General features: G+C 46.1%; 1 protein-coding gene across 1 annotated transcript in view; it reads right to left on the reverse strand.

Annotated features, from left to right (window-relative positions):
* LOC116909120 (ATP-binding cassette sub-family A member 17) overlaps positions 1-26,887 on the reverse strand; it is a 79,346-nt gene that overhangs the window by 38,251 nt on the left and 14,208 nt on the right. The window contains exons 5-12 of the mRNA XM_032912596.1: positions 22,651-22,910; positions 20,750-20,866; positions 19,662-19,779; positions 11,886-12,059; positions 9,083-9,255; positions 8,022-8,165; positions 4,652-4,781; positions 585-739 (exon numbers count right to left, since the gene is read on the reverse strand). Coding sequence (XP_032768487.1) covers positions 585-739; positions 4,652-4,781; positions 8,022-8,165; positions 9,083-9,255; positions 11,886-12,059; positions 19,662-19,779; positions 20,750-20,866; positions 22,651-22,910 — 1,271 coding nt within the window. The remainder of the gene's footprint in view (positions 1-584; positions 740-4,651; positions 4,782-8,021; positions 8,166-9,082; positions 9,256-11,885; positions 12,060-19,661; positions 19,780-20,749; positions 20,867-22,650; positions 22,911-26,887) is intronic.

The following is a 26,887-nucleotide window of genomic DNA, read 5'->3' on the forward strand; positions in this document are numbered from 1 at the left end:
GAGACAATAATACCAACGACAGATAAGGAATTAAGGAGAATGGGTGAAATTTCTAAGCAATCTGGAGCACATTCAAAATTATTATTATTACATAATAATTCATGGTATAGAAGAAGGAATAAGTGGGAGGCCTTGCTGTATCTGCTTCACCTGAGTGCTCACTGTAGCCTTATTTACTTATTTACTTATTTATTTATTTATGCAAGGAATTAGTCACTATAAGGAAGTGTTCCTTTGAGTTTTGTGAGCAGTCACAGAAAATACCAAATCCGGGGCATGAGCTACGGAAACAACTTGAGCTTTGCAAGTGACCTCTCAAGCGGGAGGTCGTCTTGTGGGATTGGATGCCCAAGCTGATTGCTAGCTCCAGGTAGCGCGAGAACTGAATTACAGGACGCCCCCGGTCAGTGTGTACGGGACTGGATCAGTCGGGAAACTGCCTCCCCATATCTGGTCTCAAGAAACACATGCATGTTCCCTTAAAAAGACCCCTCCCCACCCCAGAATGAAGCAGAAAAAAGCAGAGCTGTAGTCTACCTTACCGTTCCTAAGAATGAACACGGGCCCATTGTTCTTCAACTCACCTGACCGTAGAAATAAAGATGGTCGGTTACCGTGAAGTTATCAAACAAGATGTCATGCTGTGGGCACCAGCCCACGTTCTTCCTGATCCGAACCATGTCTTTCGAGATCTCACAGCCATGGATATACGCTTGTCCTTTTGAAGGAGGAATAAGACCTAGAACCAAGCAGAGAGGACATCCTGAGGTCATTTCCTGTCAGAGGCTGTAAGAGCAGGAAGGCCTAGCCACCCTGGCTCCGTCTCTTCTCCCACAGACCAGCCTCATTCCACTTTGCCACCGTCACTCAGTCAGCAGCACCTGAGGGACACTTGTACTGTGTGTGACTGTGCTTGAGAACGCACAGGAAAAGACTGGAGACAGGAGAAATACTTCCTGCATCTGAGCAATTCCAGTCAGGCTGAATGAACTCAATTACGTGGGCGTTTACAAAGTAAATCACATTGCTGCCCCGATTACGGCAAGTCTGCATGATTCGTAAATATGTTGGGGGGGGAGGGGAGCACTTTGGGAATCTAAGGGTTTTGAAATGTGATCCTCAAAGGCAAGGTCTGGCTTTATCCTGATCGACAATCAATATTTGTTTCCTGAATAAATGAATAAATGACGTCACTGACAGATGCATACCAGTATGCACCCTGACGGCCCGACTACCCACATTATTTTTTCTCTTTATTCTAGTAAGAATGACGGGAGCAAGACGTTCTTATCACAAAGAGCTGAGAAAAAGGAAGAAAAGGAGTGACCAAAGAAACAGAGGCTGGAGAGTTGAGCCAGAGGTTAAGAGCATTTATTTGTTCTCTCGGAGGACCAGGCTTCAGTCCCCAGAACCCACAAGGTGGTTTACAATGTCAGTAGCTCCACTTTCAGGGGATCTAGCGCCCTCTTCTGGCCTCCTCGGGCATCAGGCATATCCACGCATGCAGGCAAAACATTCATAAGCATAGAGGAAAAAAAATTTTAAACTAGGTGGTAATGATGCATGCCTCTGATACCGGCACTCGGGAGGCAGAGGCAGGGGGGTCTTTGTGAGTTCGAGGCCAGCGTGGTCTACAGAGCGAGTTCTAGGACAGCCAGGGCTACACAGAGAGACTCTGTCTCAAAGCAAAACAATACCACCGCCACCACCAGGTGTAGTATATATATGTGTGTGTGTGTGTGTGTGTGTGTGTATTACACACACACACACACATATATCAGTTATAAATATGTTTAGTCTTACCTAGTTTTATACACATTCTACTTGTTATTTATGTTTGCTGTGGTACAGATAGACTGAATCTAGGGTTTCATACAGGCCAGGTAAGAACTTTACCAACGAGCTAGACTCTTAACGTCGTATATTATTTTTATACTAAAATAAAAAATACAAGGTTTTTCTTTTTAAAAAAAAAAACAACATTTTCTTTTCTGTTTTGTGGGTCTTGGTCGTTTAAGACAAAGTCTCCATGAATGCCAGGCTGCCCTTGGCTTTGCCATTCAGCATGGACTGGCCTAAACATTCTGGTACAGACCAGGCTGGCCCTTCTAGGCACGCACTAAGGTGCTGCATTCACTCGCTGCCACTGTTGCCGCTGTGTTTGTTTTCAGTAGAATGGTGTGTCCATGCTGTTTGTCTCCAGAAAAACTGTCTCCTATTTATTTATTTATTTAGAGATGAAGTTTGAGCGTGTAGGCCAGGCTTTTGACTGCTAGCTTTACAGGCATGTGCTACCATGCATGGCTAGAAACACATCGTCTTAAAACTCACACATGCATTTATTTATGTGCCTCAGTTGTATGCATGGGAGGGGGTGAGTGCATAATACATGTGGAGGCCAGAGAACAGCTTGAGGTTCTCTCCCTCCACCACAGAGGTTCTAGGGGTCGAACTTAACTCTTCAGTCCCGGTGCCTTCATGTGCGGAGCCATCTCACCGGCTCGGATCTGTATGACTTAAGAGCTAAAGAGAGGGGTTGGGGATTTAGCTCAGTGGTAGAGTGCTTGCCTAGGGCGCAAGGCCCTGGGTTGGGTCCCCAGCTCCGAAAAAAAAAAGAAAAAAAAAAAAAAAAAAAAAAAAGAGCTAAAGAGATCTATCTCATTGCCACAAGGTGTGGGCCTGTTTAGTTATCCGACCCACTTGTGCCTCTCCCCAGCAAGTCCCTCATGTGAGGCTTGTTGTGCAGTGTGGCTTTGTGGGATTCCCTGGCTCCCGAGTGCCAGGAAACCTTACACTGAGCTGTCACTTACACTGGCGATACCTCACCCAGCCAGCCATGACACTTCCAGTACACACAGAAGACGGCTCACGGCTAGCTGTGACCCCAGCTCCGAGAGATCCAACATCTCCCCTGGCCACTGTGGCGAGTGCTGGTGCTGAGTACATGAATCCTAGAGCCAGAGGTCACCCTCAAGTGTCACTCCTCGGGAGCTGTCTGCCTCGGACTGTGAGACAGGCTCACTCACAGGGACTCGGTGCTTTGCTGATTAGGCTCAGCTGGCTGACCGGAGAGCCCCAGGGATTGCCTTGTACGGCAAGCTCCCTACCACGGGGAATTGAGGCTACAACTATGCAGCTTATGCCTTCAGCTAACAGGAGATCCTGAATTTAAAAAATGCCAAGCTAGCGCAGGGCCCTGGGTTCGGTCCCCAGCTCCAAAAAAAAAGAAAAAAAAATGCCAAGCTGCCTTTAAAGGTCAGCGTGTTCTCTGGAGTCCCGGAATGCTGGGATGGGTGCAGCACACACACACACAGACACACAGACACACAGACACACAGACACACACAAGTGTATATATATGACTATATATATAACAGTGTTGAATATAATGGCACCTAGCTATAATCCTAGCACTTGGCACTTGAGGCTAGCCTGGGCTACACAACAGATTTTTGTCTGCAAAACATCATGGCCTTGGAAGCCTTTTATTAGCCAATGTCCTGGGGAACCAGCTGGATTTCCCTTTTCCACTGAGTATCTGCCGGGCACACGACTATCATTGTTCTCCTAGGGGCATCTTTCACTGAGCCGGAGTTCACTTTTTTGGTATGGTCTGTCATTTTGCTAGGAATCTGTGAGAGAGCGTCTATGACACCGCATTCATAGCTGGCATTTGGTCAATATTCGCAATTCACCCTTTCAGTCAATGAAGTGCACGTGTTCTGTGCAAACGCACTGTTCCAGCATTGTAAGTCCAGAAGTAAACGGGGCAGATTCTTAGGGGATAAGATGGGATGGGGACACAGAGAAATCACAAACACATACGAACGAAACGCAGGCTTTGAGAAATCTGGCCACAAAGATTGTACAAGGGACTGTAATCAGGAAGCCTGAGTGAGGAAATATGGACTTGTGGCCTTCCTTAACGATCTGCTACCGGACCTGCCTACTTGACGCTTAGCCTATGGGCACAGCTGGACCTCTTTTCCAGCAGTGAGAACTTCGCACACACCTTAGCCTAACGTGTCAGGAACCGCCTACGTTTGAAGAGGTCTACCCCTCTAGACATGTCTGTACCTCTGTTTAGGACAATGTGGGGCTCAGTTGCAGTGTGACACACACAAAACTCACCCACTGTATGTGCTAGTTGACACTCGGCGTTCAGTCCTGATAGCAGAGGTGTGCAGCCAAGAGCGCCTCCCAGCAATTGTCACTAAACCCTGCCGTTCGGGTGTCTGTACATGTATATATGAGGAGACTTACAGCTGCCTGGCTGAGCCGCTAACAGCTTCCTAGCCCTGTGGTATCCTGTGTGTGAGAACCTGCTGGTTTCTGGAGCTCCTTCAAGACTGAATATTCACCCCCTTTGGTGTGGTGCAGAGCCTTGTACGTGTCGAACCTCCAATAAACGTTTCTTGAATGAGTTTTCAAATTCCACGGGATATCATTTCAGTTGACGGGATGTGAAATAATTGTTTCAACATAAAAATTACTCTGAAGTGGGTATCTTAGGGCCATCCACAGATGCCGTCCCTAAAAGGACCTGTGGTAATCAATCCAACAATGTTTTCATTGGGAGGTTAGCAGTAAATCTAGATCCGTGCAGACATTTATCATGGGCTTTCTCAGCAGAGCTGACCCACACAGGTACCTGTCAGAACGGAGCAGACAGTAGTTTTTCCTGCTCCGTTGTGTCCCAGAAGAACCGTGATCTGTCCCTTGTACAGGTTCATGCTCAGATCTTTGACAGCTATGCATTTATTCCTTCCCGTATAGAACACCTGTAAGAAAAGCCAGGGTGTGACTGGCACGGTAACACCACACGCAGAGGCAGTTCTGAAGAGTACAGCAAAGCTCATATCCAGGTCAATTTGAAATTCCTTTGAAAGTTCATCAAGCAGGGAGGGAGCTGGAGACAGGGCACGGGGGTTAAGAGTTCATGTAGCTCTTGCAGAGGACCCACGTTTGATTCCAAGTATCCATTGGCCAGTCACTCTAGCTCCCAGGGCATCTGAGGCCTCTGGCCTCCATGGGTACCTGCATACACTCATGTGCACACACCCCACCCCCAATTTCCCCACATATGTGCTCCTACTTAAAAATAAAAACTGTTTTAAAAATGTGGGTCACTAATGGGTATCCAGTCCCACAGCCTTGAGCTACTGGGGAGCCTGCCTGGGAACCTCTTCTCAAGCCCTGAAACACGGTAACGGGAAACGTGAACCAAAGGCCTAGGAGCTCGAGGATGGAAGGCCTGTGGCACGAATGAAATTCTTCTCTCCACCCCTTTCCCCAGCTAAGCCTCTGAGAAAGGGAACCCTGCTTCCTCAGAAGAGCATCTGAGTCTTCTGTCTTCCAGGTCAGACAGCTCCAGAATTTTAAATACCATTTTTATTATTAAAGAAATTTGTGGTTTAAGAGGAAGGAGGAAGGGCTGGAGAGATAGTAAGTGTGGCCTCGTTGAAGGAAGCGTGTTACTGTGGGGGTGGGCTTGGAGGTCTCACGTATGTTCAAGTCTGGCCAGCGCACCAGTCTCCTGCTGCTGCCTGTGGATCAAGATTAGGATCAAGACTCTCAGCTCCTCCAGCACCGTCTGCCTGAGGCTGCCATGCTCCGGCCATGATGATAATGGACTGAACCTCTGAACCTGTAGGCCAGCCCCACTTAAATGTTGTCCTTTATAAGAGCTGCCCTGGTCATGGTGTCTCTTCACGGTAATAAAACCCAAACTAAGACAGTGGCTTACAACCGTCTATAATGGGATCCAGTACCTTCCTCAGGTCCTGCAGCAAGCACACATACAAAAATTACATAAGTAAATAAACCTCCAAAATCAGAGTGAGGAAGAAAACCAAAAACCATCTATAATGCCACACCAGAGATGAAGTGCTTTTCAGCATCTGTCTGTCCCATTGAATGGCATTTGGGCTGGGCATGGTTGGTCATAGGGATTGGGCTGGACTTTGGATATGGGATTCACTGTGGGTCATTGGGACTTAGATGTCACTTGTCACAGGTCATCCAATGATGCCCAGAACGGGATATCACAGAAGGAGTTTGCTCACTCCCCCTGACCTTATACCTATTTGGTTTCTACGGTTTTGAAGCGAGGGACAGTCTTGCTTTTTTATTTCACTCTCCTTTCAGCAGGGGTGTTGTGTGGCCCAACTGTGAACCGGGATGACAGGCAGACTGCTGCAAGCAAGTGGAGGGAAGGAGGGCAAAGAGAAGGAAGCGCACGCCGGAGGGAGCGTTAGAACCCGGGCCTTCCTCCACCAGTGAGCAGCCCCAGCCATCCTGCGGTCCTAAAAGCTCATGGTATGAATGGTCCGGGGGGAAAAACAATGATTACATCTGTCACGGTTAGAAAGAGCAGAGAGCTGACTCTGCTGATTGGCTGAGATAGTGTGTATTACGAAGAGAGAGCCAGAGCTAGGATGTGAGAGAACCCCACAGAGAGCTAAGGAGGTGCCTAACTACTACTTTCATAGAGGACCTGAACCCATTCCATGTGTGTCCTGGGCTAGGATGTGACCCACTTGATCCCCCAGGTAGAAAGCAACACAAGACTGAGTGGTTGGTTGGTTTTTTTTTTTTTTTTTTTTTTTTTTTTCGGGGCTGGGGGCCGAACCCAGGGCCTTTGCTTTCTAGGCAAGTGCTCTACCACTGAGCTAAATCCCCAACTCTGGTTGGTTTGTTTTTAAAATATACTTTTAAAATTTTATTTACTTAATGTATGAGTGCTCTGCTGCATACACACCCACCTGCCTGAAGAGGGCATCAGATCCCCCTCAACATGGTTGTGAGCCACCATGTGGTTCCTGGGAATTGAACTCAGAAGAAAGAGCAGTCAGTGCTCTTACCCTCTGAGCCATCTCTCCAGCCCTGTGTTTGTTTGGAGACAGTTTTAACTACATATCCCTGACTGCCCTGGAGCTCCCTATGTAGAACAGGCATCCATGTGCCTCTGCCTACCAAGTGCTGGGGTTGAAGGTTTGTGCCACCGTATGCAGCCAAGGGAGAGTTTTAAGGTCACAATACCAAAAGAGCAGAGTGTCCCACTGCTTTCTTTTACAGTTGAAAAACAGAGATTTCAGGGGTTGGGGCCACACTCTGTAGACACCGTAAGCACTGAGACGAGACCCGTTGCAGACATCCTTGGTTGGCAGGACTCTGTGTGAAGCAAGCCTCCGCGAGCTCCTGTGGGAGAGCGGCTGCCTGCTCCTGCGTTTGGAAGCTAACAGTGAGATCTGGTTTGCATTTTGATTTGGTGGGAACGAGCCGCCCACCAAATGGCTGCGCTTCTGGCCAATGGAGGAGACACTTGGTACTAGAGGCCGAGAAGACGCTTTCTCCAAAAAGAAAAAAGAAGAAAATCAACAGGTCTCCATGACAGGAAACAGGGCATTTCAAGCTGTTTCTGGTTTTTGAAAATAGGATCATATAAGGACCAAATACAGAAGCCAGGGACCCCTGTGGATGAATTAGGAAAAGTCTGGAAGAAGCTGAGGAGGGCGACCCTGTAGGAGGACCAGCGGCCTCAAGTAATCTGGGCCCCAGAGAGCACTCAGACACTGAGCCACCAACCAGGCAGCTGCTAGAGGCCCCCACACATATACAAAAGAGGACTTCCTGGTTTGGCCTCAGGGAGAGAAGAAACACCTAACCCTGGAGAGACTTAAGGCCCCAGGGAGGGGGGAGGTCTTGTGGGGTGGGGGTGGAGACATCCTCTGGGAGACAGGGAGGAGGAATGGGTTGAGGAACTGTCGGAGGGTGGGCCGGGAGGGGGATGCGACTGAAGTGTAAATAATAATAATAATAATAATAATAATAATAATAATAATAATAATAATAATAATAATAAAAGAATAATAAAAACAAAACAAAACAAAAAAAACAAACAAACAGAAAAACCAAAAACTCTGAATTCCAGAGAGCAGTCTGTAAGCACTGTTAGACTAAAACACAAGCTTAGAAGGGTTGTCTCTCGAGCCTGGGGAAGGAGGTTTGAAAGCCAATACCTTATACAGATGCTGGATCTCGACGGCGTTTATGTGGCCCGCTGGCTCGTCCTGCAGAAAGTCCCCTTTTGAAGTTTTCTCAGGATCCCCAATAACCAACAGTGGCGGTATTACTGGAAAGGACTTCTTGCGCCAGAGGGGACACTGCACGAGAAGTTAACCTTCACACTCACTGCTTATGTGGTCTTACCCTTGTGGGAGACGCATGTTGGCGGATTAGACCCCTGCCCCCACAGGCGGTTTACTTGCTGAATCAAACACGTCATGGCACCTGGAGAGGTTAGCCAGCTCGCTAATGGATTCGCTCAGGGTCACTGACTTTCAGCCTATAATCCCGGGGCACTCAGGGAGGATCTAAGAAAACAGCCTTGTTCCCTCCCCGCTCTTGACTGCCCTTGGACAGCTGCCTTACCAGCAGTCAGGTTCTTGCGGGGAGAGACCTGGATGGGGATGCTGGAGTTATATTTGTCTGCTTCTCCATACCCCAAGGAAGAAGACAGACAAACGCCTCAGGTCCTCACTGTGCCCATAGGTGAGCCACCACAGGCCACTGTGGAGGCTGAATGATGCACAGGGAGCTCATGTTTGTAAGAAAAACGTAGTCTGGATTTCTGGGATTGTCCAGAGAAGCCGTGGCCCTACTGCTGACACACTGGGTGATCACAGAGGCCTCAGAGGGCCTCTGCTAATGCAGCTCAGTGGAGAAAGGGGGTGTGAGAACTCTGGCAAGTCGGGTTCTGATGTTAGCAAGCGGGTGAGTTCTGTGGGATAAAGCAGGGCCTGGTATTCAACAGACATACCCTGGATGGGATGGCCCTGCCTGTCTCATCCGCGAGTCCAGTGCGTCAACTGGTGGGGGGGGTAAGTTCAGAGAAACCGAGACTGGTAAATTACGCTCTGCTGCCAACCGCAGGGTGACTGATAGTTATGAGGTGAATCCAGGGTAGAGACTGACTGGTGTCTGAGATCTTAATTAGTACTCCACTGCGAGGTGAAGGAACGAAGATGACAGATAGAAAGAATTTAACATCTGTCTGTAAAGTAGCAGACTCAGAACTTACCTTGGCAAAGATGTACCAAGACTTAGGCATTCCGATCTTTCTTGGGAAGAGAAACTCCACCAAAAAGGCTACCAGGCAGTACAAGAAGGAGTCCAGCAAGAGCATCACCAGCACCTGAGTGAAGCTGAAGTCGCCCCAGACGTTGCCCATGTTCCTCCATTGGATGCCTGTGCCTGTTCCAAAGGAGGGAGACGGTGGCTGTCTGCGTGTTGGCAGCTCTGCTCAGTCTACAAGATTCGGCAGTCCTAATCTAGAGGTAAGGGCTAGGGGGAGTCCTGAGAGCTGAAGTCCGCACTGGACTTCAGAGTAGGGTTCTGATGTTAGCAAAGCATGGTGGCAGCAGCAGCAGCAATGCATGCACTTACCAATAGGGTGGGAAGGTGAGTGGACAAGGCACCCCCATTTCCCTCAAATGACATTAAACTGAGGCCAATGCTAGAGTGTGCTCCCCCCTGGGGTAGAGGTTCTTCCTCTGCACCTCATCCTCACAAAAAACACCCCCACAAATATATCAAAGCCATGTCTCTTAGTTGATGCTGGCCCCGATGACATTTATAAGCAATACTAGCCACCACGGAGGTTTTTAAAAATATCTATTGTAGGGGGACCAGGGGTTGGACCTATGACCTCGCACACACTAGGCAAGCACTTCACCACTGAACTATATCCTCAGTCCTTCCCTCTTTTTGTATAATAGACATTTCTGAGGCTGACCATGAACTCTTGTTCCTCCTGCCCCAGCCTCCCTAGTAGCTGGGATTACTGGCATATGCTAGGAATTGAACTCAGGACCTGTGGAAGAGCAGTCAGTGCTCTTAACTGCTGAGCCATCTCTCCAGCCCTGACGGAGAACTTCTTTAAATTTCCATTTTTCATCCTTTTGCTCATTTGCACGGAAGTGGCGTGTGCGTGCCTGCGTGCCTGTGTGCCTGTGTGCCTGTGTGCCTGTGTGCCTGTGTGCCTGTGTGCCTGTGTGCATGTGTACCATGGCATATGTGAAGGTCAGAAGCCAGCAGGGAGGAGGTCAGATCTCTCCTTCTTTCTACCGTACATGCTCTGAGGATCAGACTCTGGGCATCGGATGTGAAGGTAAGCAGCTCTAACCACGAAGCCATCTCACAGCCTTTCCAAGGCCTCACTCTGTCTCCACTACTGACTCCCTAGTATCTTTTAAAAAGAGATAATGTGGGTCTGGAGAGGTGGCTCAGCAGTTAAGAACACTGGCTGCTCTTCCAGAGGTCAGAGGTTTGATTCCTGCCACCTGTACGTGTATTAGCCGTTTGTCTGCTTATTCTAATTACAAGAGCAAGTTTCTAGCGACGAGAGTGAGTTCCTCAAACATTCTCAACATAAGCAGCCTGACGGCTCAATGTGAAATGTATGTCTTCTCCCAGCCCAGCCTGTCTGTCCCTTTTCCTTGGGCATCTTAATTGCCATGTCGATATTTTGTTATTTTTCTCAGTGGGGCTAACAAAGAACAAAAGGAAACCGTAGGAACTTTTGAAACAATCAAAGCTGTGCAGTTCAAGGCTGACCTTCTCAGGCATCTGCTACAGTTATGGAAAGCTGACTAGCAGTGTGTTAAAGGGTTGGTCCTCGGGGACATGCTATTGGGAGTTGGCAGAAACTTTGGCAGGTGGAGCTTAGCAGAAGGTGGGGTTTTTAAGGAGGTGGGGCTTAACAGGAGGTGGACCTTAGGAGGAGGAGGGACCTTTTAAGGGGTGTGGCTTAGTAGGGGTGGGGCTTAGCAGGAGGTCCTTAGATTATTGGGGGAGTGTTCTAAGAGAATATGAGGGGGTTGGGGATTTAGCTCAGGGGTAGAGCGCTTGCCTAGCAAGCGCAAAGCCCTATGTTCGGTCCTCAGCTCTGGAAAAAAAAGAAAAGAAAAAAAAAAGAATATGAGACTTGGATCATTCTGTTTTCTTGTTCACTTCCTGGTAGCTTGCTTTGCTGTGTACTTCTCTCATGAAGTGCTAGATACCCAGAGTTCCAACGTAAGGAGGCCACCTAATCTTTGACTAGAATCTACAGATTTGTAAATCAAAATAAGTCTTTCTCTTTACAAGTTAATTATTTCAGTATTTCATCATAATAACATAAGGCTGATTAATACCATTCCCTAGAGAGACTTGTAAAAGAGGGGGGGGCACCACAAGCAGTAAGACTAATACATGCTAAAACTACATTATCAGTATAGTTGGAAATGTTTTCTGAGCTTCTAATCATGAAGTTATACATTTTAGATCTATAAAATTGTACAAGTATATAATTTCCTAGTCACTGTTTCCAAACAAAGTTACTCTGTTGCCCAAGCCTAGATGGAATTCCTGGGTTCCAGGAATCTTCCTGCTTCGGCCTTCCAAATAGCTGGGACTAAAGGTTTACCATGCCGACATGATTGGGTCCTGTTTCTTTTCTTTAACGTGCTTTAGTTTCCCTCCCCATATCCACATCTATGCTGTAAGGTTTTGTTCGTTTCCTTGCTTTTAGTTTTGATTTTCAAGACAGGCTTTCTCTGTGTAGCCCTGGCTGTCCTAGAACTCACTGGATCAGGCTGGCTTTGAACTCAGAGATCAGCCTCCCAAGTGCTGGGATGAAAGACATGTGACACCACGGCCCGGCTTATGCCGTAAGGTTTGCCAAGCATGCTCTGTATCTCTTTAGCATCCCACATTATGATGTAAATCTCAGAACACTAAATGGACAGACACGTCAACTGAGTGCAGTTGGAGATGGAGGGCGGCCTTGTCCGTTTCGAAGTAAGTAGGCATCCTAAGTAGAGCTGGAGAGAGATAGCTCTTACCTTCTGCTTCAAACAGAGAGATGAACCGGACTCCCATTGCCATGGCAACATTGGAGAAGAGGCAAGAGAGTATCTTCTGGGAGTAAGTCCGCTGGTGGTAACTGAAAGTGATGTACATGTAGGGAAGGTAGGTGAAGAAGAAGACGATGCCGCCTATCACAGTTCCTACGTGGGCTGCAGATTCAGAGGGGAAAAAATGGTGCATTGGTAAGTTACCGTGACCGAAACCTTGTTTCCTGCCATGAGAGAAAAGTCTCTCTGTGATTGGGCCAGCGTTTCAGAAAGGAAGCAATCTCTTTTTATACTTGCCTTCTTACTAGTGAAGGATGAAAACATTTACGGTATTTTAAAAAGTAGCTGGGTGTGGTAGCTCCTGCCTTTAATTCCAGCACTCAGGAGGCAGAGGCAGGTGGGAGTCTTGTGAGTTCAAGGCCAGTCTGGTCTATGGGGTGAGTTTCCAGAGAAACCTTTTCTCAAAAACAACAAAAGCAAAAACCCTGTATTGACTCCTCTCCAAAGGGGCGTGGCAGACCTGTGTAGCATCTATTCAGCCCTCTGAGATCATGGTGAGCGCGTTGTATATGTCATCTTATCTTCACAACCTCCCCACTCTGCAGAGGAGGAAACTGGAGCTTAACTATACAAAATATACTAATCGGCTTACTGTCATAGAGCTATCACTATATAAAACCATATCATCTCTGAATAGAGACAGTCTTACTTTGTTTGTTTTGTTCAGATCAAGAGACAGGGTTTCTCTGTGTAGCCCTGGCTCTCCTAGAGCTCTGCAGACAAGGCTGACCTTGAACTCTGCCTCTGCCTCTGCCTCCTGAGTGCTGGCAACCAACCGTCCGGATGGGTTTTACTCTTTTTTTTTTTTTAATAATATATTTATTTATTTATTTATTTATTTATTATATATAAGTACACTTTAGCTGTCTTCAGATACACCAGAGGAGGGCATCGGATCTCTTTACAGATGGTTGTGAGCCACCATGTGGTTGCTGGGAATTGAACTCATGACCTCTGGAAGAGCAGTCAGGTGCTCTTAACCATGAGTCATTTCTCCAGCCCTTTTTTTTTTTTTTTTAAATCTCCTTTTGGATGCTTTATTTTTCTTCGTAACTGTTTTGACTAGACCTTTCAGCAAAATATCAAATGGATGTGGTAAAAGTAGATATCCCTTGGTTTTTGTTTCTGGTATTAGGAGGTAGTCCTTCAATCTTTCACAATTGAAAATGTGGGGGAGACATATATCTAATCAGGTTAATTTCCTTCTATCCCAGCTTACATCTCTCTTCCTTTTTTTGTTTAATAATAAATTCAATTTTAATTAGAAAGCCTCTATAAAGCATTTTCTAACCCTTTCTCTGCACCATGTGACAGCAATAGATCTTTCTTCATGCTTAAATGCTCGCATCAAAAATAAAAGCCCTGGATTAGAAATTTGTGGTGGGGGCTGGAGAGATGGCTCAGTGGTTAAGAGCACTGACTGCTCTTCCTGAGGTTCTGAGTTCAAATCCCAGCAACCACATGGTGGTTCACAACCATCTGTAATGAGATCTGATGCCCTCTTCTGAAGACAGCTACGGTGTAAATAAACTCTTAAAAAAAAAAAAAAAAGAAATTCATGGTGGGCTTAAGTCTCCAACATTTAGGACACCCTCAATTCCCCGGCGACCAGCAAGAATTGAGAATTCTTGAGCCACTTTGAACATCTGGATATATGGTGTAAGTTCACTTAAAATTAAGAATTTCTACAAAAAAATAGTCATTTTGCTTATTAAAATGTTTCAGAAGATCAGGCATGCGGAATGCGCTTTTAATCCCAGCACTCCAGAGGCAGAGACAGGCAGATCTCTGTGAGCTTAGAAGCAAGCCAGGATTACATAGAGAGATCCTGTCTCAAATAAGGAGGTTTCGGGGAGGCACGTAGACCTCCAGGGAGCCACTGAGTGGATGCTCTGAGTCTTCGAGAAAACTTAATGGTAGATGGGAGCTGAGCACCAGGCTTTGCAAATCCCGACCCAAGGATTGGCCAACGTGGGAAGTGACAGCGGCATCAGGTCTTTGGTGACATGCTGAAACCGGGGCTCCCCTTGATAATGCTGGGTCAGAGGGTACAGAAGTTGGGGCCAGCACAGCTCACTCCGGGTACAGTTGTACTCTGTGAAGTTGATCTGGAATCTCTCTTCCTTTTTTTTTTAAATCATAAAAGAGTATTAAACTTTGCTGATTTCTTTTACATCAACTAAGATGTATGTATATGTATTTTTCCTTCATTTTAAGTGGTGCTGACTACTTCCCATATGTCAAACCATTCTCGTTCTTCATTCCCCCTCCCTCTCTCCCTCCTTTCTTCCCTCTCTCCTCTTCCACTCAGAAGTTCATGCTATGTGGTCCAGGTGTAGACCAAGCTGAACTTGAACCTACAATTCTCCTGCCTCAGCCTTGTCAGCATGGGGTTACAGGGACCAAGCCCAGCAGACTAGAAAGCTAGTCATATTACATTCAGTTTTGTCGAGATTCTTATTTTGACAGAGTCTTACTGTAGAGCCGAAATTGGCTGATAATCCCACTGCCTAAGAGTCCAAAGTGCGAGATTATGAGTCAAATTCACATTCCTGGGATGAATCCGATTTAGCATGGCACTTAATTCTTTAATATGCTTATTTTGATCCACCAGTATTTTGTTGAGAATTTCCCATAAATTTATGTCAGATCACTCTATAGTCTCTATAAAAAGATTTGACATTTTTATATTCATTATGTATGTGAGTATTTTGCCTCTGTGCGCATGTGTGCATACAAGTGTGTATCGAATCTATGCTTGGTGCCCACAGAGACCAGAAGAGGGCATTGGAGTCCCCGGAACTAGAGTTGCAGATGGCTGAGCCACTGTGTGGGAGCTGGGCACCAAACCCGGTCCTCTGCATGAGGAGTGAGTGCCCCACAGAAGGACCGAGAATCCTTGCCAACTGTAAAATCTGACCAAGGATTAATATCCAGAACATATAAAGATATCAAAAACAGGCAAAACAGAAAACAAAACAGATGACACACTCAAATAATGGGCTTAGGATCCAAACAGAGAGGCTGGGGAGATGGCTCAGGGGTTAAGAGCACTGACTTCTCTTCCAGAGGTCCTGAGTTCAAATCCCAGCAACCACAGGGTGGCTCACAACCATCTGTAAAGAGATCTGATGCCCTCTTCTGGTGTGTCTGAAGACAGCTACAGTGTACCATATATAATAAATAAATTTAAAAAAAAAAAAGATCCAGAGACTTCTCAAAAGAAGAAAAAAATTACTAAAAAATATCCTAAAGGTAATGCTCATTGTTTCTAGAAATTAGAGAAATGGAAATCAAAACAACCCAGTCAGAATGGCAACGATCAACAACTGACACCAAATTGGATTGGTGCCAAGGATGTGGGGTAGAGGGAAGCCCCATTTACTGTTTATTCGATTGCAAACTTATCCAGCTGTTCTGGCAATCTGTGTGGAGAACTGTCAAAAGGCTACAAATAAACTTACCACTACGACCGAGCTAACCCCCTGTTCCGCACATGGCCAGAGGACATCCTACTCCACGGCCTCTTTCTTGGCCCTGTTCACTGCCGTTTCATCCACAGTAGTCGGGAAACAGAAACAACCTAAGTATCCCTCAACCAATGAGCGGATAATGAAAATGTGTTACGTAAGCACTACGGAATACTATTCAACTGTAGGGGAAATGAAGTCAGAGAATTTTCCTTTTTTTTTTTTTTAAGGATTTATTTTATGTATATGAGTACACTGAACCTGTCTTCAGACACACCAGAAGAGGGCATCGGATCCCATTACAGATGGTTGTGAACCACCACGTGGTTGCTGGGAATTGAACTCAGGACCTCTGGGAGAGCAGTCAGTGTTCCTAACCATTGAACCATCTTTCCAGCCCCTAGAATTTTCTTTTTAAAAATAATTTACTTATTTTATTTTTTTATATACATTGATGCTTTTTACTGTGTGTGTGTGTGTGTGTGTGTGTGTGTGTGTGTGTGTGTGTGTGTGTGAAGATTGTTGGATCCCATGCAACAGGAGTTATAGTCAGTTGTGAGCGGCCGTGTGGGTGCTGGGAATTGAACCCTGGGCCTCAGGAAGAGCTGGCAGTGCCTTTAACCACTGAGCCATCTCTCCGGCCCAGAAGCCATAGAATTTTGAAGTAAGTGGATGGAACTAGAGAAGATCACATTGAGTGAGGTAAACCCAGACCCAGAAAGACAGATGTCGTGTGTTCTTTCTCATCTGTGGTTCCAGGTCTTCAGAGTAACTGCAGGAAATAGGAAAGTAGAAGTTCTCCATGGTGAGCACAGCATTGTAGAGGGAAGGAGCAGGATACGAGTGAAGAGGGAGATGGGAAAATGGGTGGGAGGGGGAGGAGTAGTCACGGAGAAGAGACAGATAAATGCAGAAGTAGAAAAAAGAGGATAAAATCATAGCAAGGATTTCTAAAAAGAATCATATTAATATCCATTTACCTAATATTGCATATAGTAATATAATAAAAGTTTGTGGGCTGGAGAGATGGCTCAGTGGTTAAGAGCACAGACTGCACTTCCAGAGGTCCTGAGTTCAATTCCCAGCAACCACATAGTGGCTCACAACCATCTGTAAAGAGATCTGATCCCCTCTTCTGGTGTGTCTGAAGACAGCTACAGTGTACTTATATATAATAAATGAATAAATCTTTTAAAAAATTTAAAAAGTTTGCATGTACATATATAACTTAGATGAAAATTTCCCATCTGGGCTGACAATGTTACTCCCAAGAGCTGCAGACTGACTAACAGAAGTCCACCACCAGGCATGAGTAGCCCCCTTTTGAATTGTTGGTCAGGATCATCCAAGAGACTCCCAAACACTATAGGTCATGGATGTTGCCCTTGGCTGCCTCCCTGAGACTGAAAGCCAAGTCTCTATTCCTGAAGACATCGTGGGCATAAGTCTCAGAGGATCCAAGCTGGGCCTAACCTGAGGACTGCCTCGCTTTCATAACAGAATGTGCTATGAAAGTTTCCAAAGGAAGGAAGCAACCAATATTCCTACACAGCTAGGATGCCTATGAACTACAACACTGGCCAGCAGGACACACTGACCCTAAGGCGCAGCCGTGGCACACATACCTTGGCAGTAACCAACAGCTCCCTAAGTGGATTTGAGGCCCATTCAACGAGAGGAAAATTATGCCTGGTACCGGAAACCTAGCCAACTACCCAGGGCTAGTGAAGTCACCCATCACAGAGGAGAACTTACACTTTGCTAAACTAGCATAATTCCTAACTTCGCTCTAAATACTCACACACACACATGCACACACACACACACGTCTGTATATATATGGATTTTATACATATATAGATAAGTCTCACCCTTCATCAAAGGGAACATCAAAATGGAGACCAGCACAGAAACCCACAACCAATCAAAATGAAGAGAACACTAGATCGAGTGATGCCAGACACGACTGATACATCTACAGCGCAGCTTCTGTACTGAAGCCCAGGGATCACAGTAGAAGAGGGGGCAGAAAAAATTTTTTAGAGTCGAAGGGAACGGGAATTAGAGACTGCATCTTTTAGGAATGTCAGAAAAGCTAAACCCATGACGTCTCATAGACATCAATGCCTAACCCTAAATAAAGACGACCCGACAGACAGCTAGCATGGAGGGGGAATCTTTGTTTGTTTTGTTTTGTTTTGTTTTGTTTTTTCAAGAGATGGTTTCCCTGCATAGCCCTGACTGTCCTGGAACTCCTTTGTACACCAGGCTGGCCTCGAACTCACAGAGATTTATCTGCCTCTGCTGGGATTAAAGGTGAACCACCCTCTACCCCACCCCACCCCCACCCCCACCCCCACCCCCACCCCCACCCTCCACCTCGGCGACAGCACTTTCTTGATGTTCAAAAGTTTTAAATTTTTCTGAAATGCAACTATCAGTTGTATCTTTTATTGGCTGCACTAAGAAGTCATCGTGGAATGGAAATGGTTTTCTCTTCTTGTTTAAAAATATTTCTATTTATTCTTTGAAACTTCCACTCGTGTATTTAATGCATTTTGATCATACCCACGCTCCCTCACTCCACCCACGGGGACACGCTTAGCCCACGCCCCTCCTGCCTTCATGCCCTCTTTATCTCTTATATGTTCTTATGCATATACATGCGTGTTCATGTGGATTTACATTCGTATGTATGTGGAGGCCCGAGGTTGACAGTGGGTCTCTTTGCTAAGGATCTCTCGCCCACCATGGATCACTAACGCTTCTGTTTACTTCCTCCTGGACGGATTAGGAGCGTATGGTATCCATGCCCTTCCATGTGGGCCCTGAGGGATTGAACCTGGGTCATTCTGCTCACACGGCAAGCATCTCCCCAACTGAGCCAGCTCCCTGCATGTTCTTTTAATGTGGTCTATCACTTACATTCAAATTTATAATCAGTAGGAGCCAACTTGAGTATATGATGTGTGTAGCTCTCAAAGCGAATTCTTTTGAAGACAGTCTTCCAGTTATTCCAACGTCCTTTGTTGAAAAGACCTCATTGTCAAAAACCGACTGGCTACCAGTGTTGGGCTACATGATCTGTTTTTGCCTTCATTAGTCACTTGCCCCCAGTTTTGCTTCCTTCTGATTATGACTTGTGTTTCCGAAGTCATTGATCATCTTTGATTTATAAATGTCTGCTTTCTCACCGCACTTGGCCACGTGTTTAACTTTTAAGGCTTCAACCTTGAGGACTCTTGAGGCCCAGGTGTAGGTATGTTCTAGGTTCCCTGACTTGACTAGCGCCCTCTTGTGCTTGCTATAAAGCCGGTGGAATTCAAAGTTTGAACCACGTGACTTTCACAGACTCCTTTTCCATCTTGGCAGAGTCGGTATTCTCCGGGAGTCACGCGTTAGAGCGAGCTATTTGATACAGAGCATGCACGAATGTGAACGATGAGCCGTCTGGCCCGTTGGCATCACATTTCTTCCTAATTCTTATACGCGTTTCCTTTGGGGGGGCTGCTGAGATCATTTTCTCTTACTTTTTACCTTTTTTGGGGTAACTCACAGTCCAATTCTTCTGCACTCTGATTTGACTCTGCTTCCTGTTACCTCCATCCTCTCTGTACTCATGTACAAAGGCTTTTCCACGTAAGACCTCCAACAGAACCCAATGCACAGGGAGTCCTTTACGGTGTCTTAGAAACCCCTTTACTGTCATGCCCTAACTCCACGATCGTGACCTGGAGGACTTCCTGTCTGAAATGCATCACGCTTCCAGTCTTCTAAACCGAGACTCACAGGGGCTGGAATGATGGCGGAGGAGTGAAGAATAGACGCTGCTCTTCCGGAGGACCTGAGTTTGGTTCCCAGCTTGGGTGGTTCACATCCACCTGTAACTCCAGCCTCAGGGAATCCAAGGGTCTCTTCCGAGCTCCAAAGCCCAGTACCCACGTGGCATACACACATAGAGATGCATAAATAAAAATATATAAACCAAAACATTATCTCCCTCAGTTTGAAATGATTATATTTATTTATATGTGTTTTAACAAGGCTTTAATAGGGAACAGAATTCTCCCACTGCTGAGATAACCGTAAAAGGGAAAGCTTGGCAGCGGAGGAGTAGTAAGCGCCTTGTTCTATAAGTCATGGGAATGATGGACAGAGCTTTCAGAGAAAAGTCATTAACATCCATCAACCGAAAATGACGTCAGTACTTAGAGAAAATGATGTCAGTACTCACCTCTTTGGAAGAATGTGGTCATCATGAATGCAAAGAAAATTGTGGCGATGGCAAAACACATTAGAAAAATAAATATCAGGATAGGGTTACTGTTTCTGAACACAGCCACACCGTTCATCTACAAAGCAACCGCACATGTGAAGAAAGCGTGAGGTCTCCATAAAACACTGTGCAAAAGATTGTTTTTAATTTAATATTATACATAGTTTTTTTTTAAAGGCAAACATCTGATCTACCATCTGCTATCATTTATAAATTGTTACCAATATTTTTTTTCAGGGAAAAATAAGTTTGGATTTAGTTTTTGACCTAATGTGAATATTTTTTCTCTTGGGGGGGGTGTTTATCTTGGGCATTGCACTGAGGACCTTGTATTCCCTTGGCATGTGTTCCACCACTGAGCTACACCACCAGCATAAGTTTGATTCACTTGTGGTATTATCGGTATTCCTGTTGTTACTTTGTGTCTTCCGTTTTAACACTCTTTGGTTATTTCTTCTGTCTGAAATATTTTCCCGTTTAGTCTGGGTTTTCTTGCCTTCACCACACTGACACAATGTTCACAGTTTGGGAGTGAGCTTTTATATATCCAAGTAGCCGGTTAGTAAATGTCTGCAGGCAAATGTTACCCTCACACTCCATTGACACCATAAAAAACAACCCACGGTGACGGGGAAGTAAAATAATGTTTTACTAAGTGTTTTCAACCATTGTGCAGTATGAAATTTATGCTTTCAAGCCTGTAGAGATGCATTTTGTGAGCCTCAAGTTCCTAAATACTGGATTAGGTCAGACAGCCAGGAGGGTAACCCTCGAAGTTTGGAGGTAAAGTTGAGGGTTAACACAAATTCAAGATCAGCCTGGCCTGTATGGTGAATTCCAGGCCAGCCAGGGCTCCACAGTGAGCCTCTGTCTCAAAAGGGAAAAGAAAAAATGGGGGGCAGGGGAGATGGGAGAGAGTGAAGAATGCTTCATTTCCCAGTTTCAGCAAACACCTCTACACATTCCTCAACGCCTGTATCACCCACCCACACCCGATTCTTTCCTATCCAGTCATGGCTCACCGTATTCTAAAGAACGAAGCATACCTTTGTGCAAAAGAGAATCGTCATACCGGAAACAGTAACTAAGGTGGAAAGGAAGAACGTGATGAACCAAGCAACCCAGTGCAGCCAGTTCTCCAGTCCCATCAAATACATATATTCCTAGAAAAGCAAGAGAGCCTCGGGTTAGAGCCATGAGGCTGCTTCCCGTCTAGTTAGATGTCTTAGGTACTCTAGTCTGGGAGTCTGTAATGCACTCTAGCTAAACAGCGAGGGACCAACACTTGGCTTAACTACGGCAGAGTTGGCCCTGTATGAACCTCCAAACAACTGCTAAGAGAACTCAAGAGTAGGACACCTACGGAGGTTGGACTTTAACGCAGAGTATAGTCCATGCCTATAATTCAAGCATTTGGGAGACAGAGGTAGGGAAATTTGTCAGGAGCACAAGGTCTGTCTGGTCTATAAAGCGGTGGCAAGCCAATCAGGGGTTCTATATTGAGACTTTGCCTCAAACACAAAACAAAGAACAGTCTGGACTTTATTCTCAGGGCCACATACTCAGAGGGAGATTCGATAAATGAAGGAACCATTGGAGTTTTAGGCATACGCCATTATGCCTAACTTCTACAGTATTAATATCCGTATGAAAAGAAGATTCGAGTAGAAAAGGAGAAAAATGTGACTGACGTGTAGACGCTTTATGCCCACCAGCTTTCTACACAAGTTTGTTGTTGAAGTAACAAACGGGGAAGGTCAGATTTCATCATACAATGGAAGTTCTATGAGTATTCTAGTCATACATCAGAAGCTCCTGGGGCTTCCCCGTGAATATAAAACCCACTGTTATCCATCCCAACAGAAAGGAGGCGTCTGACGCCTCACAGCGTCAGAGCACAATCGATGCACCCTCTAGGCAGTGCCAAGATGGCGCTCAGTCTGCTTCTTACAGCAAGATGAAGCAGGCCAGTGAAACAGCTCTCTAGCCACAGACATGGCCAGTGGGGCCAAGAAAAGCCCAAGGAGAAACTACCAGGCTGTTTTAATACTCGGTCATAAGAATCAATAAAAAGAGAAGAAAATTGGGGCTGGAGCGATGGCTCATCAGTTAAGAGCACTGGCTGCTCTTCCAAAGGTCCTGAGTTCAACTCCCAGCACCACATGGTGGCTCACAACCATCTCTAAATGTAGTCCCATGGGATCTGATGCCCCCTTCTGGTGCACAGATGAAAAATGCCCATGTACATAACATACATGAATTAACAAGTTATTTTAAAAAAGAGAAGAAAGTGCAAAGCGAGAAAATTTTAACCAGGTGAACTTCTTGCACCTAGGAGGCAGAAGCAAAAGGATCATGGGTCCATGGTCAGCCCGGATAACACAACGGGTTCCAGGTCATTCACTAGGCCTACAGAGGGCACCACATCTGAGAAATGGAAACCTAAGCGAGAAAAAGAAGTAACAGCGGCTGCGTGACCAGAAGAACACAGAAAGTGAGCAGTCTGAGCCATCCCGGGACCAACGAGGTAACGAAGCCTGCTTTAGGTTGTGTTTTTCCAGAAGATGCTTCCCAATCATCTTCCCACAAAACGGGAGTGAGTTGATTGTGGGTAAAAATTCCCTCTGTTGCCAACATTTTTCTTCACACCTGCCCTATTTAGCAGCAGTGCGCTAACCTAGTAGGACCTACTAGGCTAGGCAATCTAAAAGTAAGCATATATGTGACATCAAGAAATGGTACGCCCTACCCTGTAAACAGGCTTCAAATACTTCTCATTTGCATATGAGAGGTAGAGGCTCCTCCCACAAGCCCGGGCCTCAGTCCTATTCGCTTCTCATTTGCATATGAGAGGTAGAGGCTCCTCCCACAAGCCCTGGCCTTCGTCCTATTCAAGACACTTCATTACCAGCCTCCCTGTTCCCCCGGCACTTGCAGACCGAGTTACCTTCTGTTTCCTCTCCTTCTCCGACAAGATGGAATTGGTGATTATGAGCTCAACACAGATGAAGCTGAGCATGAGGAGCAGAGGGAACTCATTCTGAAGGATCACTAGGAAGGGGTCCTGGATATGGGACCCAGATGGGAATCTCTGCACCGAGACCTGGAGATTCTTAAACATGTCCAGTGCTGCTTTGGGAGCATGGTGCAGCATGATGGCTTTGTCTACGGCATGCTGTATTGCCAGGAAGCCTTCTTTGTTGTATCCTACAAGGAAACAGAATGCCAAGTGTAAGAAAGTAAAGATCGAAGACTGAAATGAGTGAAAATTCTGGTGGATCCTGGCTAGACAGCAGCCAGAAGGTGCTCCCACATCATACAGCATGGAGGACAGAGAGGGGCCCGCTCTGGAGGGCTGAGGGAATGAAGCAATGATCAGGGAAACAAATTCTGTCAGAAAGGACAAGGCATGCTCTATACAGGGATCTTCCAAGGTAGAGAGCCATCTTCTCCCTTCACTCTCTGGCTCTGTGGGCAGAGTACCTGTTCTGTGGTATGTCTTATTCAGTATGTACAGGATGGTTGAACTCAAAGCACTTGGAAGACACAGATCTGATTGGGTTCACTGCCGTGTAACGAAAGGATTAGGTTCCTGTGTTGTGCTGGCAAGCTACAGACACTGCCCTTCTCATAGGCAGCCTTTTTTTTTTTTTTTCAACAATATAGTGGTCTTTCGGCTTTCAATAAAAGAGGTCGCATGCTAAGGATCCCCTGAGTGATATATGCTCTAGTTCCAAGCAAGGGCAAGCAGCCCTGTAGTAGACCACTGTGTCCCATTGTCTAGACATAGGCAAACGTCCAGACCTGTCACACTGGAGAAGGGAAGGACAAACTGACGGTTATTAATAACCTGGACAACATCCTGGCTAATGTTATGTATTCTCATTTGTTTGTCGGAGCATGTTCACTAAACAATTATAGATATTTTCTGGAATCTGGGTAAGGACTTGAGTACCAGTTTGGCATCCAGGCCCAAGGCTTCAAGACATTAGTGTGGTCGTCCTATAATGAGGTCTTGACTATCCTTAATTTTAGAAGAATAGTTAGTTGCTTAATGGGTGTTCATGTTTAACCTCTCACAAGTCAGGGGAAGTTTGCTCTGTGGGAAGGAAATAGTCCTTCAGTGATGAACTGTTACTTCTCTACAAGTCTGGAGTTGTCAGAGAGGAAGCTAGGGGCTGTGATGGAGTGAGCAGATCCAGGAAAACTGGATGCTAAGTAGGGGTGTCTGCACTGTTAAATACACAGTTATGTTCCTTTCCACAGCAGACAACAGGATGACAGAAAGACAAGATGACAGAAAGCAGTTACTAAGTACTTTGCTCACACTGGAAAATTTCAGAAAGTCAGCAGGGCTTCCTGCAGAGAAGATTATGATATCTGGGAGTCACAACCCAGCTTCAGAGATTGTCCTAGTCAGGGCTTCTTTCTTTTTTCTTTTTTCTTTTTTTTTTTCCGGAGCTGGGGACCGAACCCAGGGCCTTGCACTTGCTAGGCAAGCGCTCTACCACTGAGCTAAATCCCCAACCCCCCTAGTCAGGGTTTCTATTCCTGCACAAAACATCATGACCAAGAAGCAAGTTGGGGAAGAAAGGGTTTACTCAGCTTACACTTCTGCATTGCTGTTCATCACCAAAGGAAGTCAGGACTGGAACTCACACAGGGTAAGAACTTGGAGGCAGGAGTGGATACAGACGCCATGGAGGGATGACACTTACTGGCTTGCTTCCCCTGCCTTGCTCAGCTTGCTTTCTTATAGAACCCAGGAACCCCAGTTCAGGGATGGCACCACCCTCCTGCCGTTGATCAATAATAGAGAAAATGCTCTTCAGCTGGGTCTCATGGAGGCATTTCCTCAAGGGAGGCTCCTTTCTCTGGGATAACTCCAGCTTGTGTCAAATTGACACACAAAACCAGCCAGTACAGAAATCTACGTTATTCTGTAGGACATAGGAGCTCCTAGGAACGCCTGACCTTCTGATTTTAATGCTACCTGCTTATCCTTAGCAAAATAGGGAGAGGAAGTGCCCTTTCTCAGGGTGTGATTTCAGAGGGGGGACACAAAAGAGTGGGGATTGGCATAGCCAGCTAAGACCATGAGATCTCAAGGAAGAAGCTGCCGGTATTCTCCCTCCAGGTGTGGGTGGGCAAGGTGGATGGAATTAGAACAAAAGAGGCCTAAAGATTCAGAAAGAGCAAGTAAAATCAAATGAAGCCTCAGCCATGCAGGAGTCAAGCAGGGGTCATGCATGGGTCATGTGTTCAGAACCACCCCCACCCCCACTGCTGCCACTGCCCCCATGTGTATGGAAGACAGGGCCAATCTTTTGTGTTTTTTCCTTGAAGAGCCATCAACCTTGTTTTCTGAGACAGGGTCTCTTGCTGGGACCTGGAGATTGATGATTAGGCTCGGCTGACCAGGGAGCCCCAGGAATCAGCCAGTCTCTGCCCTCCATTACTGAGGTAATAAACATGCGATATCACACCCAGCTTTTCTCTGGAGTCCTGGAGACTGAACTCAGGTTCTCAATTTGTGCAGCAGCACTATACCAACTACACTACACCCTAGCCCCAAGTTCAAGAGTTCTGGAGGCAGACCCTGGGGCTACCCTTCAGAGCAGGAGCGGAGTCTTTAAAATGACTCAGGCAGGCAGGCAGAGAGGGAGCCCTGCAGCAGTGCGCACAGCTGTTGTTCCTCCATCATCAAATTAAAGGGGAAGTAGAGATTACAAGACATGTGTTTAGTGGTTAGTGAATGAGGCCTGATAAACACAGATAAATGTCTTAAGGCCTAGGTAGAATGTTACCGCCTAACTGTTACCTGTGTAGCCTGCCATTTTGTGCTGTTACTAATATTATAAGGAAACCTTCTCATATGTTTTTTTTTTCTGCTGTTTAATGCCCAAGTGGATTGCATGTTCTGTTATGTTCTGTGCTTTTGGAAACCAACAGAAGTCAGTTAGAACTGTTTTGTGTAGTTAGCCGCAATAAGCTTAGACCCAAACCAACCACCCAGCAGCACTTCCCGTACCTGCATGTAAACTTTTATGGGTTTTCTAAGCTACCCCTGGGATGGACCCCAACATAAAAGAGACACCCGCACCTATTTGGAATAAGACTTCTGTTTCGAGTAGGGGGTCAAGTAAAGTTTAAGTTCCCAAGACTTTCCTGGGAACTGACATCCTACTTGGCAGAAAGGGACATGTATGTGCGTAGCTGACATCCTGGTTGGTAAGTTAAGACATGAATGTTAGACAAGGCAAGTCCCCTGCCACAAGTGAACACTCTAACCAGTGGGAGTGTACAACAAAGACATGTTCCTACGGAATTCCTCTATCCCTAAATCCTGACAGGTGGAATAGCGTGGCACACATGTTTGTAGATTTTAGCTCTTGAGTCTGGACCATGGCCCTGATCCATCAGCCCTGAGAACATGCTCAATAAACCATCCTGTCTGACTGAGATCGGTGTTCATGTGGTTTGTGAGGCTGCTCCTGGACCCCAACAAAATGGAGCATTTGTTGAACAAGTAGAAACATTTGTATGTTCAAAACAATATCAGAGACTCGGTGTGCTGACACAAGTGAGCAATGACGCCGGCTTGCATCCCAGTAACTTGGAAAGTGTAGGCAGGAGCGTTCAAGGTGGTCCTTGGCTTCACGGCGAGTTTGTGGTCAGTTTGGGCTCCACAAGACCCGAGGGGGGGGAGAAGACGAGCTTGGGTAGTATATGTGAGACACTGAGCTCTGTCCTCAGGATTGCAAAAGCAAATGAACAACAAAACAGGGTTAACAGGGTTAGAGGTACAGCTCAGGGTTAGAGGTACAGCTCAGTAGTAGAGTGCTGGCCCATTGTGTGGAAACTCCTGGGTTAGGTCCCCAAGACTGCAGGTTTGGGGAGGAGACAGAAAAATAAGAGTGCTACTTACAGGTGGAAAGGGGAGGTCACATAAGCATTGCATATTCATAAAGTGTAAGTCATGTTTTGTTCATGATGATGGCCATGTCGTCCCTAAAGAATTGGCCATTCTTACTACACTTATTATGGTTCCACTCTGGGGCTACATGTGTGTTGCCCAAGAAACATCCATACATCCATGATGCCCGCAGGTTCTCAATAGGCGACTTGAGAGCTGTGGGGACCTGGTGACTGTGCTCAAGGTAAATTTGGTGTCTGCCAAATTC

The sequence above is a fragment of the Rattus rattus genome, chromosome 9, assembly GCF_011064425.1.
Source record: "Rattus rattus isolate New Zealand chromosome 9, Rrattus_CSIRO_v1, whole genome shotgun sequence".
NCBI classification, from domain to species: Eukaryota; Metazoa; Chordata; class Mammalia; order Rodentia; family Muridae; genus Rattus; species Rattus rattus.